At 54.0% G+C, this 15,967-nt stretch overlaps 2 protein-coding genes across 2 annotated transcripts in view; both read right to left on the reverse strand.

The window, feature by feature from the left end:
• Positions 1–15,967, reverse strand: part of PRF1 (perforin 1) — a 261,612-nt gene that overhangs the window by 125,592 nt on the left and 120,053 nt on the right. The window lies entirely within an intron of this gene.
• On the reverse strand, positions 6,396–13,553 carry NODAL (nodal growth differentiation factor). Its single transcript, XM_019444429.2, has 3 exons — positions 13,208–13,553; positions 8,414–9,111; positions 6,396–6,983 (listed from the first exon to the last, which is right to left on the reverse strand). Exons 1-3 carry the CDS (start codon positions 13,401–13,403, stop codon positions 6,831–6,833), a joined length of 1,047 nt encoding a protein of 348 aa, XP_019299974.1. The 5' UTR covers positions 13,404–13,553; the 3' UTR covers positions 6,396–6,830.

Here is a 15,967-nt window from a genome sequence, read left to right on the forward strand (position 1 = left end):
TGCATTTTAAAGATAATTTCACAAGGCAACAGAGTAACTTGTAACAGATGGCGCCTTTGTGCCATGCCTCATAGAATGATTTTCAGGGCAAGCCAGGTCCAGAAGAATGAATAATCTGTCCCTCGGGGAGGGAGTCCCCTGAGGGTACCATTTGAATGAGATGGTTCTTAAAATCTTGGTGATCATTTGTTGCCCTTATGAGGAAACCGTGTTTCTGTGCTTTGGGGACAGTCCATCTTAATGAGAAATGACCTTGTTCCTCCAGATTCCAGCAGGAGACGCCCATTGTCTTGGTCTGGCTTCCTTCTGGTACGGTTTGCCGAGATCCCCACTCGCTCACATTCTCAAGAGCACATTGTAGAGCAGTGGCCTTCGTGTTTGTCCTTCCACCTGTCTTCATTCTCTGTTGCCGTATAACAGATTATTCCCAAACTGTGAGTCTAGAGAGCAAACATTACCTGTCAGCTTCTGGAGTTAGGAATTGGGAAGCGGCTGAGCGGGACGGTTCCGGCACAGGGTCTCAGGAAGTTGCAGGCAAGATGTTGGTAGGGTCTGCAGTCATCTGGGGCCGGAGAGGCCACTGCTCCGCTGTCTTTATGGCTGTTGGTAGGAAGCCTGGGTTCCCTCCACAGGGGTGTCTCAGTAGGGCAGCGTGCGTGTCCTCGCACCACAGGGGCTGGCTTCCCCTGAGCAGGGGGTCCCAGGGAGAGGGTAAGTCTCCCAGGGAGGGAGTCTGCAGTGCCTTTCGTGACGTCTCTGAAAGCACACACCAGCACCTCTTCCTGATTCTGTTCCTTAGAAGCAGGCTCCGAAGTCCGGCTTGCATTCAAGGGGCCGGGAATTACACCCCACCTAGGAATGGGGCAGTAGCGAAGAATTTGAGGATGTACCTTAAAACCACCTTACCCCCGACAGAGGATAAAATCAGTCCGACGGGGGGCGTTGGTTAAACTAGGTAACACACCAAGAGCGATGCTGCTACTATGTCTCCTGACTAGAAGGTGGACACTCTCTCTTTCCCCAAAGCCACCTGCTGGCTTTAAGAGTGACAAGAAATGACATCTCCCGGGAGAATAAAGAGCCATACATTTGCCTAATGACCAGCAGCGTGACAATGCATCATGACGAGTCCCAGGCTCGGTGACTCTGAGACTCCATACCACTTCCTGGTATCTCCCGTAGCCAGGAACTGCCAAAGGGAATTGGATCCTCCTAGCGGAGCCCCTAAAGCTGACTTCATTGGAGTCAGGGTTGGTAAGCAAGAGGAGGAAATGGGAGTCAGATGTTGGGTTACCGGGCTGGGTAAAAAGCTTAACGGTTCAGATTCAGGGTGAAATAGATGATAGCATCTGGAAGCCAGGTCCCTGTGAGAGTCTGTGCCTGGCACCCGGTCTTTGCAGCCGTACCAGCTGGAACAGGTTGGGGTTGGGTCTCTCACCCAAGAAGCCACTTCTCCAGTGAAGTCAGAACATCTGGGAATTAGAGATGTCTGGCGGTGCTTGATTGCTCCTCTCAAATCCGGTTTTCTCTGACATGTGCGCCCACCTCGTCCTGGGCTTCCTGAGGGGAATGTGTTCTTAAAGAGAACTGACCCTGTCTTCACCTGTGAGAGAAGCTTAGACGAGGCTAGTCAGTTGAACACATTCTTAGTGAATGTCTGCTGTGTTTCTGGCACCCGCGTCCAGCCACGCTGTAGAGATTTCAGACCTCTTCGAGATGCACATTCCTGTCCAGCTTTAGGCCCCGCCTCTTCCCCGGCGTTTTCTTTAGCCCTGCTTGGTTTTAGCGTGAACTTGAACCAGAGGCACTGCTGCCGAGGCGGCTGTCAGAAAAAGGGTACTTCCTCCCCAAGTAAGGAACTCCTCTTCACAGCACTTTCAGATGAGTTGTGTTTTTCCTTCTGATTTTGAGGTGGATTCAGAATAGATGGTCTTTTATTCTTTGTTGTTCGGGTTACCGGCTCTTTGGGACGCTCCGACCTCAGGTCAGACGTTCCCATTAGCCCGCAGCCTGCTGCATGAGTGGGATTCACCCCCAGAGTCCCATCGTTCAGCCAGCACACGCTGAGTGCCTCTGTTGGGTCAAGCCAGCTGGTACGAGGGGCTCATCATGTTGGCAGTCGTGTCCCAGAACCAGACTCTCTACCCATTCTCCCCTTCTTGGATATTTGGTGGGGTGTCAGGCGTCTTGGCTGCTGGAAGCCAGGACCCTTGGCCCTTTGCATTCTCCTGGAGAGAGGAGGTCCACTGCGTCTCCGTCTGGGTCAGAACTTTCCCCTCTAGGCAGGTTTCTGGACTACGGGCACAACAGCTGTTGACTAATCTGCGAAAACCCAATCACCTACCCACCCATGACATCTGGGACGGGGTAATACTCATTTTAAAAAAGCATTGTTTCTTTGGAAGGGCAATTGCTGTCTAGACTTTGAAGGGGGTGTGGTTACCATACACACACACACACACACACTCACTCTCTCTCTCTCTCTCTCTCTCACACACACACACACACACACACACACACACCCATCCCCGTTCCTTTAGCTCTGGGCTTTTAATAAAGGACAAAATCAGATCTTGAGGCAATTGGGTCAGAATTCTTTTGAATGCTTATACCCCAGGGGCGTTTCCTGTTCTAGTAAGGATTTTCCAGTTGAGCTCTGAAGTTTCCTTGAGGCTAGCTCAGAGAAATTTCTTACCGACTACTCTAGGGAGATGGATACAAACTTATTTTTTCAAATAATCATTCACCTCACCTTGCCCATCCTCTGGAATTTAAATTTCTGTCTCTGGGCCGGTCCTGGAAGTTCATACCTTTTGGCAAAGGTAGATTTAGGAAGTCTCAAGTCCCTGTTCAGATGGTCTTTGGTTTCTCTTTGCTTACCCTCTGCCCGCAGCTCTGGCATACCATCATACTGAATGGAGGGCCAGGGCGAAGCATTGCCGAGATGAAACACAGTTCCTGGGGGCCTTGAGTTCTTAACTCTGCTACCTTTCTAAGAGCGGGAAGCTGACGGTTGCTGCAATGCTTGATAATCATGTGGCCGCGCTGAAATTTCCAAAGGGAGCTCTTGCCGGTGCTTAAACCCCAAATTCCTGGACACTCCCGAGACAATTCCGTGAATCTAGCACAGGATACCCATTCTTGCACCCAGGGTACCCCACCCCTCCTCTCCATCTAAATCTTTAAAAGCAAAACAGAAAAACCCAAACCCGAGCCGAGGGTAACTTTTACTTGAAACCAGGAGGGTGGGGGAGGATCACTCGAGATAAGGATGAGTTGTACCTGTTAGCCATCCTGCCCCTGGTGGCTGTGTCCGAGTCCCTGAGTACTGTGAGCCAGTGCCTTTCCTTCCCCTGGAGACGGAGCCCACCTCTTCCCGCCTGGGTGCCCAGGGGACAAACCTCAAAGGACGTGTCTTGGAGAGCCCAGAGGACACTCAGTATCCAAGTGTCCATTTTAAGCATCTTTAAGAGATTTTATATATAAAAATGCCCTTTCCCGTCTTAGTGCCACCAGTGGCCCATTTCCATGGGCTCTGAGTGGAAAAGTGGAGAGTGCCAGTACTTTCCTCGGTCTTCCCTTCGTCTCCTTTGATGTGATTGTCCCTCCACTCCTCCCATCCATTTCACGGCTGTGGATGGATAGCAGAGGGCACCATGCAGCCTGGAGGCAGCCCTGTGTGAATCCGTGGTCAGTTTTTTGTTGTTTTTGTTTTTTGGTTTTTTTTTGGTAACTGTCCTAAACCAGCAGGTGTTTGGAAATTAGGGAAAAAATTAAATTCTCACCAATGGTTGCTGTTACAGTTAAATCAATAAAGATCTTGAGTATCGCCTTGCGTTTTATTTGAGTTTGTAAAATTTCAGGTGACCTCCCATTTGGAGGGCCTTGACTGGTGAGGTAGGTGGACCCAGACGGTCAGTCACTTCACGTGTCCGTTCTCAGCATTCGTGGAGCACTTTCTTTGTCTATCTGGCCTTGTATATACAGCGAGGTGACGTGTCCCTTTCCTCAGCAGCTTGGTGGTGAACAGGTGCTTGTGGAGCCGGACACGCCAGGGAAGGCCCTGTCCAGGAACCAGCCTCGCAGAAGCCCAAACAAGGGCTTTTCCTCTTTCTGAAGAGGGCTGCCTGTGCCCGCAGGAGCACTTGTTAGGAATGGGAGACTGGAGAAGGAGGCGGCAAACCCCTAATGGTGCTGCTGGAGTCACAACCGCTTCCCACATCCTGTGTAGCCCATGCTTCTGCTGCTCTCCCTTTTCGTTGTCCTTCCTTTTCTCCACTCCCACGTGCCACCGGGTCCACCCGCTTCCCCAGCCAAGGAGAGCCAGGCATCCCATTTTCCCCACTCAGCTACCGGCTTAGCACTACTCCAAGTACGGTAGGCCTTTGGCTGGAGAGCAAGTTCAAATCCCTGTTCTGTAAAGCCCCTTCCTGGCCCCCAGGTTAGGGCTCCGTTCTTAGAGACGGTATTTCCTCCGGTTCAAAGCCTTACTGCAGGGCCCAGAGCATGAAGCAGTGTTTCTAGGCTTGACTCCAAGTGCCTCTGGCCAGGCAGCAGGGTGACCTACTGTGGACAGGCCCAGTGCTGAGCTCCCAGCAGGGGTCAGCAAAACGTAGTCCGCTCCTCTGCCTCCATCTACGCGCCTTGTCCGTGAGGTTTGTTCGGAGTCCGTAAAGCTGCTAACTAAACACTCCCACAAGCTGTGGCCACAAATAGCTTGAACTTTTGCTCTCCGGGCCCTAGCCGTAGAAGAAATGTTGGGGACCTATCTAGTGAGGAAGATGCTCTAAAGCCTTAGGATGGGATTTTTCCCTCCCAAGAACTTCAGTCTGGTAGCGAAATTGGGTCCAAACATTTGGTTCCAAAGTCCAGGCCTTGACCTAAAGGTAGGGGAGCAAAAACCTCGCGATTCAGGACAGTGTCCCTGGGGCGGCTCCGGAGACCAGAGCTGAGTTCTTGACGCAGCCACTCCTAGCTGTGGTCAGGCCTCTAGGCCGCCGCGGTCTCTCGCTTAGGAAAGCAGTGGGATGAAAGCTGGCCTCGCGAGGCCTCCCCACCTCTAATGCTTTCCGAGTAGAATCCAATGCGGAATCCTACTGTGATTCGGAATTGTGGTGAGGGCTGGTCTATTTCCACTCCAAGGAATGCACAGCTCGATCAGCTTTGTTGCTGAAACAGGGCTTCAAGGTTTCTCAAGCCCAGGCCTGGCTTCAGCTTAGCCAGCCGATGCTTAGGCCAGGATTACTACAAGGCTATGGCTGAGTCACGTCTTAAGTCAGGAGGGATTCCCACGCGGTGGGGATCATTCTGGGGCACGGGGACGGGCTTCTTGGGAAAGAGCAGCAGAACTACTGTAAACTCCCATCCCCAGTAAAACGCCCCCCCACCCCCCCCGATCCCTGCCAAGCAAACAAAAATAGTCCGTTTTGGCAATGCTTAATGAGTCAACTAAAAGAAAAACAGAATCACTGCCTTTGGGGTCTTTTTATCCAAGAGGCAAAGACACGCTCTGTTGTTTTTGTGGGAGAGCTTCCTATGAGAAAGCTTGGGTTCTTTCTGCTGTGCTGCTAGGCGGAGCCTGAAATTAAGCCAGACTTAGAACCCTGGGCTGATAGGTTGGATAAAGGGGGTAGAGCAGGCCTCACACGTTGTAGAGGGGGATGGGGATGAGGCCCAGAGGACAGTCCAGGACCTCAGGTCTGTGGCGCTTCTGCACCCACTAACAGACGTTTTACAGGAGTGCATTAGGATCCATCCGCTTTGATTTCACAGGAAGAGGTTGGGCAAGGAATTACTCGCCTGAGGTCACACGGCTTCTCAGTGGCTGAGCTGTGTGACCATAAGCCAAGTTCACCCGAGTCTTCGGCTACTTCACCCCTGCCGGATGGGAAGCTCCGGGGCCTCATTAACAGCACACAATGAGAGACCAAAGTGAATTGTCACCAACTTTAATAGACTCGGATTGTGTCTGCCCGAGCAGGCTGACGGGGATGACTGAGGGCTCCGCCACTATAGTCCAGTGTGGCCAGTTCAGAGTTCCTGCCTCTCCCTTCAAAGGCACCAGCTGGCCTAGGAGGATTTCACAATGGCTTTATTGTTTGTGCAACTCATTAGCAGAGACCCACTCCAGGGAGCCTCTGGACAAGGCCGACAGATTGCCACTGGCCAGCCTGAAAGATGCGGGGGCTCCCCTCAACCAGCCGGAGGCAATAAGCGCCAACTCTTTATTATTGTCTTTTAATTAATTTATTTTTTTAATTTTTGAAGTAGGCTTCACGCCCAGCGTGGAGCCCAAAGCCGGGCTTGAACTCACAACCCTGAGATTTAAGACCTGAGCTGAGATCAAGAGTAGGGCGCTTAGCCAAACCAACTTGAGCCACCCAGGCGCCCCTTGAGCCAACTGTTTTTAATTTAACACAGTGAACTCAATCTTGGCAGGGGTGGTCAAAGACCACTTTTGAGAATACATCAAAGTTATAATCTGTCCCACCTCAAAAATGAATGCACGTATGCCCCAACGTTTGCATATAATTTCTGGGGGTTCACAGGTTAAAAAGTCAAAGAACCCTTTCGCTAGTGCTTTTATTCACCACTGTCTCTTCAGTAAAGAGAAAACCCAACAAGGCTGCTTCCACAGGCTTGCCCTCTCTCCTGACGGCAGGAACCTTCCTTTACAGAGTGGGCGCCTTCCTCCTCACATCTGGCAGGCAGAGCAAACTTCCCCCCACTCTCCTCATTGGGTTAGACGGCTATCGTGTCTTCTAGGACCTTCCCGAACCTTCTAGAACCTTTCCAGGGTACAGGCAAATCCACCTCCCACCAGGATCTCCTCAGAGGCACCCACATTCTTCCACAATCATGTCTTTGTGATGGTCTAGAAGGACCCTGCCATTGTCCACGTACAGCATGCTCAATGGCTTGGTCTTCACTGGGGCACAGCACGTAGAAGGGACTCGGTGGGGCTGGTATCGTTTCAGCAGGCTCTGGCGGGGGGAAATAAGTTAAAGTCAGTTTCTGGGTACAAAAACAGAAGAAAATGGTTTTCATAAAGGAATCAGCCTGCTAACACATCATAAAGTCTGACATGCAAAGTCTAACTTTACAGGCTGTTTAAAAAAAAAAAAAAGGAGCTAAACAGAAGATTCTAAAAGCCGTCTCTGGGTAAAGCAGCAGCAAACTCACATGTCCTTCTATTGTTCTAGCCTAGCGTGCATACCAATTCCAAGAAACTCCTGGTTTAATTCCAGAAACATGAAGCAAAAGCGAGTCATGTGGAAATTCCTGTGGGATTTGTTTTGTTGCCCAGAGAAGGGCGAATGGAGTCAATAGGAGAAAAGGTAACAATCCCTTGGCACTCTGGAACTGGGCCCTGTCCCTGTGGTCCAGCGAAGTCTTTTCAGATCCGAGTGTTACCCGCGAGTTGCCAGTTGGGACTGTCTGGGTCTCTGCAGGCCCCCTTAATCATGCAGCAGGTAGGTTAGTGGCGAGAAGTCCCGGGAGAGGCTCAGGCCTCCGCCCAGGGAAGGTCCCACAGAGCTCTGGCCCCACCGGTGCTTCCCTTGCATGAGCTCAGCTCACATACTCCCCAGAGGCTCTGAATCCAAATATTAGGGTCACGATGTTAGGCCCGCTTCTCTGTTTTCTGCCTCTCATTCTCCCTTTGCTTTCCTCCACCACCTTCTAGACCTTAGGCTGATGAGTGTGGCACCTGGGGGTAGCCTCCGGCCTTCTCTACTGCAAAAAAACCCTCCTCTTTCAGGCAGCAAAAGTACAGTGGTGGAAACAGTATTATGCCAACCATGGCCCCATAAATGTGGCCCCCGTTTCATCAGCGAATCACAGACTTCTAGTAATGATAATACAACTTCACACGTGCTGGTTATCTGCCCACAGACGTACATGGGTATACGTATCGTCTCCTTGAACCCTACGACATTCCTGTGAAACACGGCATTGCCGTCCCCATTTCACAGGTGGTAAAACTGAGGCTCAAAGAGACCAAGCAATTTGGTCAATATCACACAGCTAATCTGTAGGAATCAAATCCAGGTTTATTCCCAAAATCCAGATTCTGAACTCCCTTTCCTAGAAATCAGGGCCGAGGGGAAGCTGAGACCTTCTAGTCTATACCCCGCCACCCCTAATTTTACGAAAAGACAAGGAAGAAGTCCTAAGGGAGGGAGGTGTTCGAGGTTACCCTGTGGGGCATGACTCCTCGTAGGCCCCTCTGAGGTTGGTGCCACAGGCCATCCCTATATCCCAGCACAGCAGCTGGCACACTGTTGGTGCTTGGATAAGTGAATGAATGGACAGCAATGGGATGGCAGAGCTCGAGTCCTGTCCCCCGATCCGGCAGTGTGGCCACTTCTCCCACAGAGCCCGCCGCCTCCCCTCCCTTGGCAGGGCTCCGCACCTGGATGTATGCGTGGTTGGTGGGATGGAACTCCTCCCCCACAGGGTTAGGACACTCGCCCTCACAACGGTAGGCGTTGTACTGCTTGGGGTAGATGATCCAGGAGCCCCATCCGATGAGGTTGAAGTCCACCTGGAACTTGACCTTCCGACACAGCTGGCTTCTGTCCGGCAAGTGGTGCCGGCGGTGCCTCCGGCCCCTCTCCTGGGAGAGCTGTCCCTCTCGGGCCCGCCAGGAGCTCTCCGCCTCCCACAGCAAGGTGGAGCCACCCAGCCGCCTCTGCTCCGGGGAGAGGTTGGAGTAGAGCACGAGGAGCGCACTGGCGACCGGCGGCACGGGAGGCCCCTGCGGACACTCTCTGGCCAAACTGGACGCCTGCTCCGCCAGCTCCCCAGGGTGCTTCAGCCACTTGGAGAGAGGCCTGGTCACCTCCAGGACCATGCTGCCTGAGGAAAAGGTCATCTGGGACAGAGGAACAGTGAACGAGTCCATCCGAAGACGCTCCCGGCAGTCGGCTGGGTCCTGCTCCGCATCCGGCTTTAGCTGGTGCAAAATCTCGATGGAGGGCAACACGCCAGGGGGAAGGTCCACAGGGCCGGCCAGCTGCAGCCGGAGCTCGGCCCACACCAGATCCTCCGCTTGGCTCAGGAAGGAGAAGTCAAAAGCAAAGGTCCAGTTCTGCCCATCGGCGTGCACATCTGGGTGGGGAGAAACCAGGAAGGAAGCAGGGTGAGTGGGGGCCCCCTGTATGCTCCCCAGAGCTCATGTTGCAGCCTTCACCTGACAGGGACCCTCTCAATCCTCACCCCAACCCTACGAGTTGGGAATGTGGAGTCCATTTTAGTCCCATTCAAATCGAGGCTCAGAGAGGTTAAATTACCTGCACGAGGTGGCGGGGCCAAGAATTGACCCAGATTTGCCCAACCGCAAAGCCCACACTCCAAATCCCGGTTCTGCTGTTCCCGCTAAGACACCCCGCAGCCAGAGAACAGCTGGTAGACGCTGGATGCGTTCTCCCTGCTCTTTGGCCAAACCCTGAGCTTTCTGACCTAAACCCTGGGCTTCCCCTCACCCTGTGACCCTGAGCTCCCCAGACTCCGTTTTCTCATTGGAAACGGTGGCCTGATTCACGGGCACGTGGAAAGGCCCCGATCCTTCTTGGGAGGCCCAGGCAACAGAAGCCCAAGGCCGGCCACCCTCTCCTCCACCTATTCCTAAAGATGGAGGCAGAAACTTCCGGGGTTTTTGACAACCTCACACATAGGGTTCTGTAGGCATTCTAAGCATGACTTTGCACTGACCTGGCAGTTTTCCAACCAGTGGGCTTTCCCATCTACCTGCAAGGTGCTCATCACTGCCCCCTGTCAGGTCATTCACACACCTGGGGCAGACACAGCCTGCACACACACAGCCCCCAGCCTGGTCCCAGCCCCCTCCCCAAGATGACAAAACCCAAAATGGATGAAACAGAATGGGGAAGCGTGTTCCATTCATCTTAGTCCCGGACTAATTTGGCCCAATATCTGGGAATAGCATGTATGTGCGCAGGCTAAAAGTGACCTTGAACTTGTTTCGAGCCCAGTTTCCTCTCCTTTGCAATGGGAATGGTCATGCCCTGCCCATCTCGGCCTCATCACAAGCTTTCATGGAAATAAAGAGGGTTGACCGTCTGTTGCTAAATAAAAGTCAGGGATTATTCATTCCTTAGAATAAAAACACTAACCCTTTTGCGAACAGATCTCAAGGGTAGTGACGATCTCCGATTTGGGTCCACTCTGGGCAGACCGCACGACAGTTTCCTTTTTTTATTGCCTTCTAGAGCATCTTTGGTGACATGATGTAAGTGAATTTCCCTGAGAAATCCAGCCTGCGTTATTATAAGGAAGCAGTTTCCAGCTTCAGCCTCCTGGCAGCTTCTCCGAGCCCATCCCCAGAGGCTCTTCACTTAATTTCCACTTCCCTCCTCATTAGCACCTGTAGGGGGCAATAACCCGCCCCTGGCTAGCAACTCTCCCTGGAGGTGTGGGGAGGAGGGAGGCCTGCATTACCCATTGCCCACTGCAGCACCCCCTAGCCACCTGGGGATTCTGTGGGACGTGTAACAACTCCTGGCCACCTGCACCAGGAGTTAAAGACTTTTCATCTCAAGTATCCACAAACGGCCTTTTAGAGGAAGACATTCCAGCTCAGTGATCAAGAGCAGGGGCTCTGGTGCCTCCTGTGATGGTTCAAATCCTGCCACTTGCTGTTTAACACTGGGCAGGCTAGTTTCCTTCTCTGGGCCTCAGTTTCCTGCTTTGCAAAAGGGAGCCAGTGACAGTATCACCTCACAGAAGTGTTAGGATTCGCTGAGATAATGTGCAGAAAGTGTTTGGCCCAGCACAACCAACGTGCAATAGGTGTCAGCTGTCATCAACCACTTCCTTATTATTGCGGACGTCCAAGGTTAGAAACGAAGGTGTCCAGATAGGTAGTGAAAGACCCGGACAGAAGAGCAAAGTCAGCCATTACCAGGATGGACAATGTGTATGGAGCGCTCCTTCCCAGTGGGGCGGAGTCTCTGACTCCATGACCCCACCCCCAGCCAAGGGGTCCTTGGGACACAGTGCTGATAGGTTCTCTTAGATCGGTCTCCGGTTCTTGTTAGGATAGGGGTGCCTAATCTTTTGGGGGTCACCGATGCTTGCTACAAGCCAAGAATGCTCTCCCCAGGAAAGAAAGCATCTCCCACTTCTACAGCAAATGTGACTTGTTGGTATCAGGTATCAGGAAAGGGTTCGTGGACACCCTGAAACCTATCCACGCAACTCAACAGAATCGGCCACACAGGCCCCAGGGATATTCTTGACCCGCGTCCAATTCTAAAGAAGAAAGTGGTTGGGCCCATGCCCTGGGGGTTCCCTCACCCTCAAACAGGATGCTGAGGCCGAGTTAGGATTCCGGGCTCCGTAGGAAAGGAGGGTGTGGGTATGACGCTAAGTGTCCACTCTACATTATTACAAACTAGCAGTTAATTGCCACTCATTGCCTCCCGGGCCAAGCATTGTCTCTTTGAATCCTCCCCACCATTATCACGGTTTCGCAGATGAGAGAAAACTGAAGGTCCACAGCCCCAGACGAAGATGCAAACGCAATTTGGTTAGACTCCAACACCCCGTTTCCCGCTTTACAGGTGCGGCATGACAGATAAACCCAAGAGGGAAAGGAGCAGTTAGACCATCCCTTCTCCACCCATGTCCCTCCAGGCAGGCTCCTCTGGCTGCTTTCAAAAACTGAAACCAGTTCACAACACTGCGAACGTGCTTAAAGTCACTGTACATTTTAAAAACAGTAAAATGGTAGGTTTTGTCATGTATATTTTGCCTCATTCACACACAAATGAGGCAGAAGGAAAGCCAGCCCCCGGTTTTACAAAAGGGGAAACTGGTTCTGCAAGGGATACACCAGGAATTGGGAAGCAGGGTTTGAGGGAACTGAACCCAGTTTTCCAGTCTCCCAGACTCTCAAACCACCACGAACCTTCCGGAACTCTCCAGAAGGAGAGAGTGAACTGAAGAAGGGCACTCTCTGCCCCTTTGCCCAGCCTCCTCCCCACACCAGCTTTCCAGTAGAGGCACTGAGCAGAGCCCTCCAGTAATTTTCAAGCCCCTCGGGTTAGCCCCTCGGGTGTCCCTAAATCTGGCTGATCCCCAGATGACCCTTCAAGAGGGGTCATCGGCTGTCTGACCCCAGACGTGGCAGGCCAGGGAGCTAAGAGCCCCCACCCCCGCACCCGACCAAAGGGCTGGCGGGTGGCCAATTAGGTCAGATGATCGGATGTGGATTGCGCCCCAGCGTGGGGGAGGGCCGTCTGGCCCCAGCCGGCAGAGGGAGGCACAGGCCGGCGCAAGGCGGCAGGGGTCTGCCCCCGACCCCAGGAGTCAGGATGTGGATTGCATGGGGCAAGGGAACCCCCGCGGAAAGGGTCCCTCCACTCAGCACCCACCTGTCCGTCGCGCCCGATGCCCAGAACGCCCTGCCCCGACTCCGAGGGTGAAACTCCCGCGTCACCACGGTCGCTGAGCGTTTCCCCAAACCAAATCTAGGCCCCGAACCCGGTACTACTCGGGACACTGGCACCTTCCCAGCCTGGACTCGAGTCCCCAAGCCTGCCTCAGTTCCCGACTTCGGGGCACTCCGCCTCTAGTGCCGTATCTCTGAACTATAATCCCGGATGTTTGTTACGCGCTCGGTGCCGGGTTTCGAAGTTCGCGGTCAGCCTCCGGCATCCATTCACCCTGACGCGCGAAAAGAAATTCGACAGAACGTATGTAGCAATAATAACGACCACTTATTACCATGCCTGGTTTTGTGCTAAGCGTTTTATGTGCTTTGTCACCTGGCGCTCGCCACACTTTTATAAGGGAGGGACTGCTGTCCCCATTTCACGGAAGCGCAAACCGAGGCGCCCGGAGGTTACGTAGTTGAACAAGACCGCATCGTCGACTGGCGCAATCGGGCTCCCACCCTCCAGCGCTGCGCTCTACCCACCCTAAACCAAGGCCCAGAACGCAGGGGTCTCCGCCCCGGGGCCCTTCCCGATGCCAGAATCCCCTCCACCCGCCGACCCTGCGCGCCGAGCCAGTGCCGACGCCGGTGCCACCCCAGACCTGGACCCCCGATGCTCCTCCCTCCCAGCGCAGAGCGCCCTCAGCGGCGGGGTCCCCGGCCCGGAGCCACCCTCCCGCAGCATTTCCCAGCGCCCTCCCGGAGTCCCAAGGCGCCCCCGGGGCTCGGCGGGGCTGCGCAGCCTACCTTGCGCCTGCAGGCTGCGGATGATGTCCGCCCGGGGCAGCGGGTCACGGTAGAGGCTCAGCATGTACGCTAGAGGGGACGGCGACGAGGGCTGCCCCCGCGTACGGAGGGGCGACGGGGCCACGGTCGCGGCGCCCGCCTGGAGCAGGGCCCACCAGGCGTGCAGGAAGAACCAGGGCAGACGGGGGGCTTGCATGGTGGGCTGGCTGGGCCCGGACGGCGCCTCCGCCCCCTTTTATCCTGGGCCTTCGCTGCCGCCCCGCCCTCTCCCTCCTTCCCTGGGGGAAGCCTTGGGATCCTGTACCTCCCCCCCCCACCCCATCCAGGGGGGTGGCCCCCAGAGGGACCACCTGCTGCGGGAGGGCCAGACCTGAGCCTGGGAAGGAGGAGACCCGCTGAGCTAGAGGAGCCCTTAGGTCCCGCGACCCTCTAGTTTGCCGCGTTTGAGGACCCTGGCACTCTGCTACTTTAGATACTCCAGGCCATGTTTCTGAGGCCCTGGTAAACTCCTCACCCTCAAACTGGCAGGTCACAATTGTGGCTTCCTTGCTCTGCCTTAACCTCGGATCCCTGCCCTTTCCTGTTTCTTCAAGCTCCAAATGGATGTCTGGCTCAACAGCAGCAGGTAGGGAATGACAGTGCATCCTGGAGGCTCTCAGGCCAGGTGAGGCCCCAGGCTGACCTGCGATGCTCCCCCCGCCCCACCCAGCCTGGCCAGGTGCCAGCCTTCCGGGCCTTCACCCAGATGGCCTCCTGGAGCACTCCTGGCCTTAGCTGGCAAGGCCTGTCTGGATGGCTCTGGGAAACCAGGGGCGACGGTACTGGGAGTTGCTGGAACCAAGAAGGTGAGCTCCGGAGGAAGGCCCCTGGGGACCTGCCTCAGACAGGGATGGAAGTGTTCTCTAGAAGGCAAAGGGCACAAGTGACCAGGATGAAGGACAGACTTCTCCATCAGAAAGGGGAAGTGTTTCAGCAGAAGCCGGAGCCCGGGGCATAGCTAACAGGGTGATCCCGGCCCCTGAGAGTGGAGCACGTGTGGTGGGCGTCATCCCAGTGATTTCAGGAGAAAGGTGTGTCCTGTGTTGTCCATGGCCTGCAGTCCCTGTGTGGCCTGGCAGTTGCCCCCCGGGGGACCTGGGTTTCAGCTCAGGGCCTCTCATTTCCCTTTCTCTGGGCCCTGCTTTCCTCAGCTGCTTGGGAGTGATCCTCATGCGGCCTCCCTTCCGGGTGCCGTCACATCAGAGCTGGAACTACCTGTAAAGAAATATAAATCCCTGCCCCTTGTCAGGCCCCAGCTGTTTCCCTCAGCACAGGAGGGCTCCTCCTCCCCACGTCCTTTCTTAGCCTGGGCGACATTTACTGAAATGCTCTGTGCTGGGCCCACGTCCAGGCCTTTCACAGGACGCTCCAGCTCCAAAGAACCACAGGCTCGGCCCGGAGCAGGTACAGACAGTGGGAGGAGGCCCAGCAGGTTCAGCTGGGAGCTCCAAACTTGGGGGGTGGAGGGGGGGGCAGGTAGCTGGGGTGGAGCTGGTCCACCCAGCAGGAAGGAACCTCACTGTCACCGGGAAGAGAGTGGGGGAGGGGCGGGGACAGCGAGGGGGAGCGGCAAACCATGGGACCCGGACAGTCTGCTCTACCAGCATCTTTTAGTTCCGTAAAGCTAAGGACCGCCTTGTTTGTTGTGTTTTCACCATTGTACACATTATAGTTGGGATCCCAAAAATCTTTGCTAAATGAGTAAATCAGGGAATGGCACTGTGTCCGGACTTGCCCAAAGACAAGTGTCACCCGGGGTGTTTGTTAAACTATTGACTCCTGACCTCTAGAATTAGAATTTGGGGAGAGGGCTTGGCCATCTACATATTTAACAAGCACCCCATGATCCTTACCAGACAACCTTGAGAACCTGGGTGGCCTGGAGTTCTCGTCACAGTTTGGACCCCCGCTCCCGGGGTTCAGGTTCCTCATCTATAAAACATTACTGGAGATCCTCCTTCCATACGGATTAAATGAAACCATTGTGAAAGTGCCTTGCGGACTCCAAACCCTGGTGTATTTGTGAGTCCTCATGTGTGTGGATATTATTATGCTCCATGGCTGTCATTCAAATTTCCCAGCGTGGGAGCTTGCCGGTTCTGGATTGTTCGTCCCAGCCCTCGCATCAGACCCTTCCCCAGAGGCAGAAGGCAACCCTCCTGCAGGTTGTGAATATACAGATAAAAAAACAATGACAGATTGTGGTTAGTGCAAGGGAAACCCCTGACAAGGACATGGGAACCAAGAATGGCAACACAGGGGAGTGCCTATAGCTAGACAGAGGTACAGGAATCCGCCTCCCCCAAATCCAGAGCTCCCCAGTCCCCACGTGACCTAGAATCCAAGTGGTCCCTGTTTCAACAGGGACATTCAGCAGTCTTTACCCACCAAGGTTGGAAAAGGAACAACAAAGAAGATACATCTACTTCTCATAGTGGACCAGGAGCTCCTTGAAATTAAGGAGAACGCTTTATTCATCCTGTGTCCCTTGCACTACGTGACACATGGGAGGTCCTCGATAAACCTTTTAGCTAAAGTGAATGATGACGGCAACAGCTAACATTTATTGAGTGCTCAAAGCAGTTGGCACTCTGCTAATCACTGAGCTGACTTTATCATCACCCCTACTTCAGAGATGAGAAAACAGAGGCTCAGAAGAAACATGGTAATTGGCTCAAGGCCACAAATTTACAGGTGGGAACAGCCAGTACGTGAAGGGCA

This window comes from Panthera pardus, unplaced genomic scaffold, assembly GCF_024362965.1.
Source record: "Panthera pardus isolate Hobbes unplaced genomic scaffold, ASM2436296v1 HiC_scaffold_22, whole genome shotgun sequence".
NCBI classification, from domain to species: Eukaryota; Metazoa; Chordata; class Mammalia; order Carnivora; family Felidae; genus Panthera; species Panthera pardus.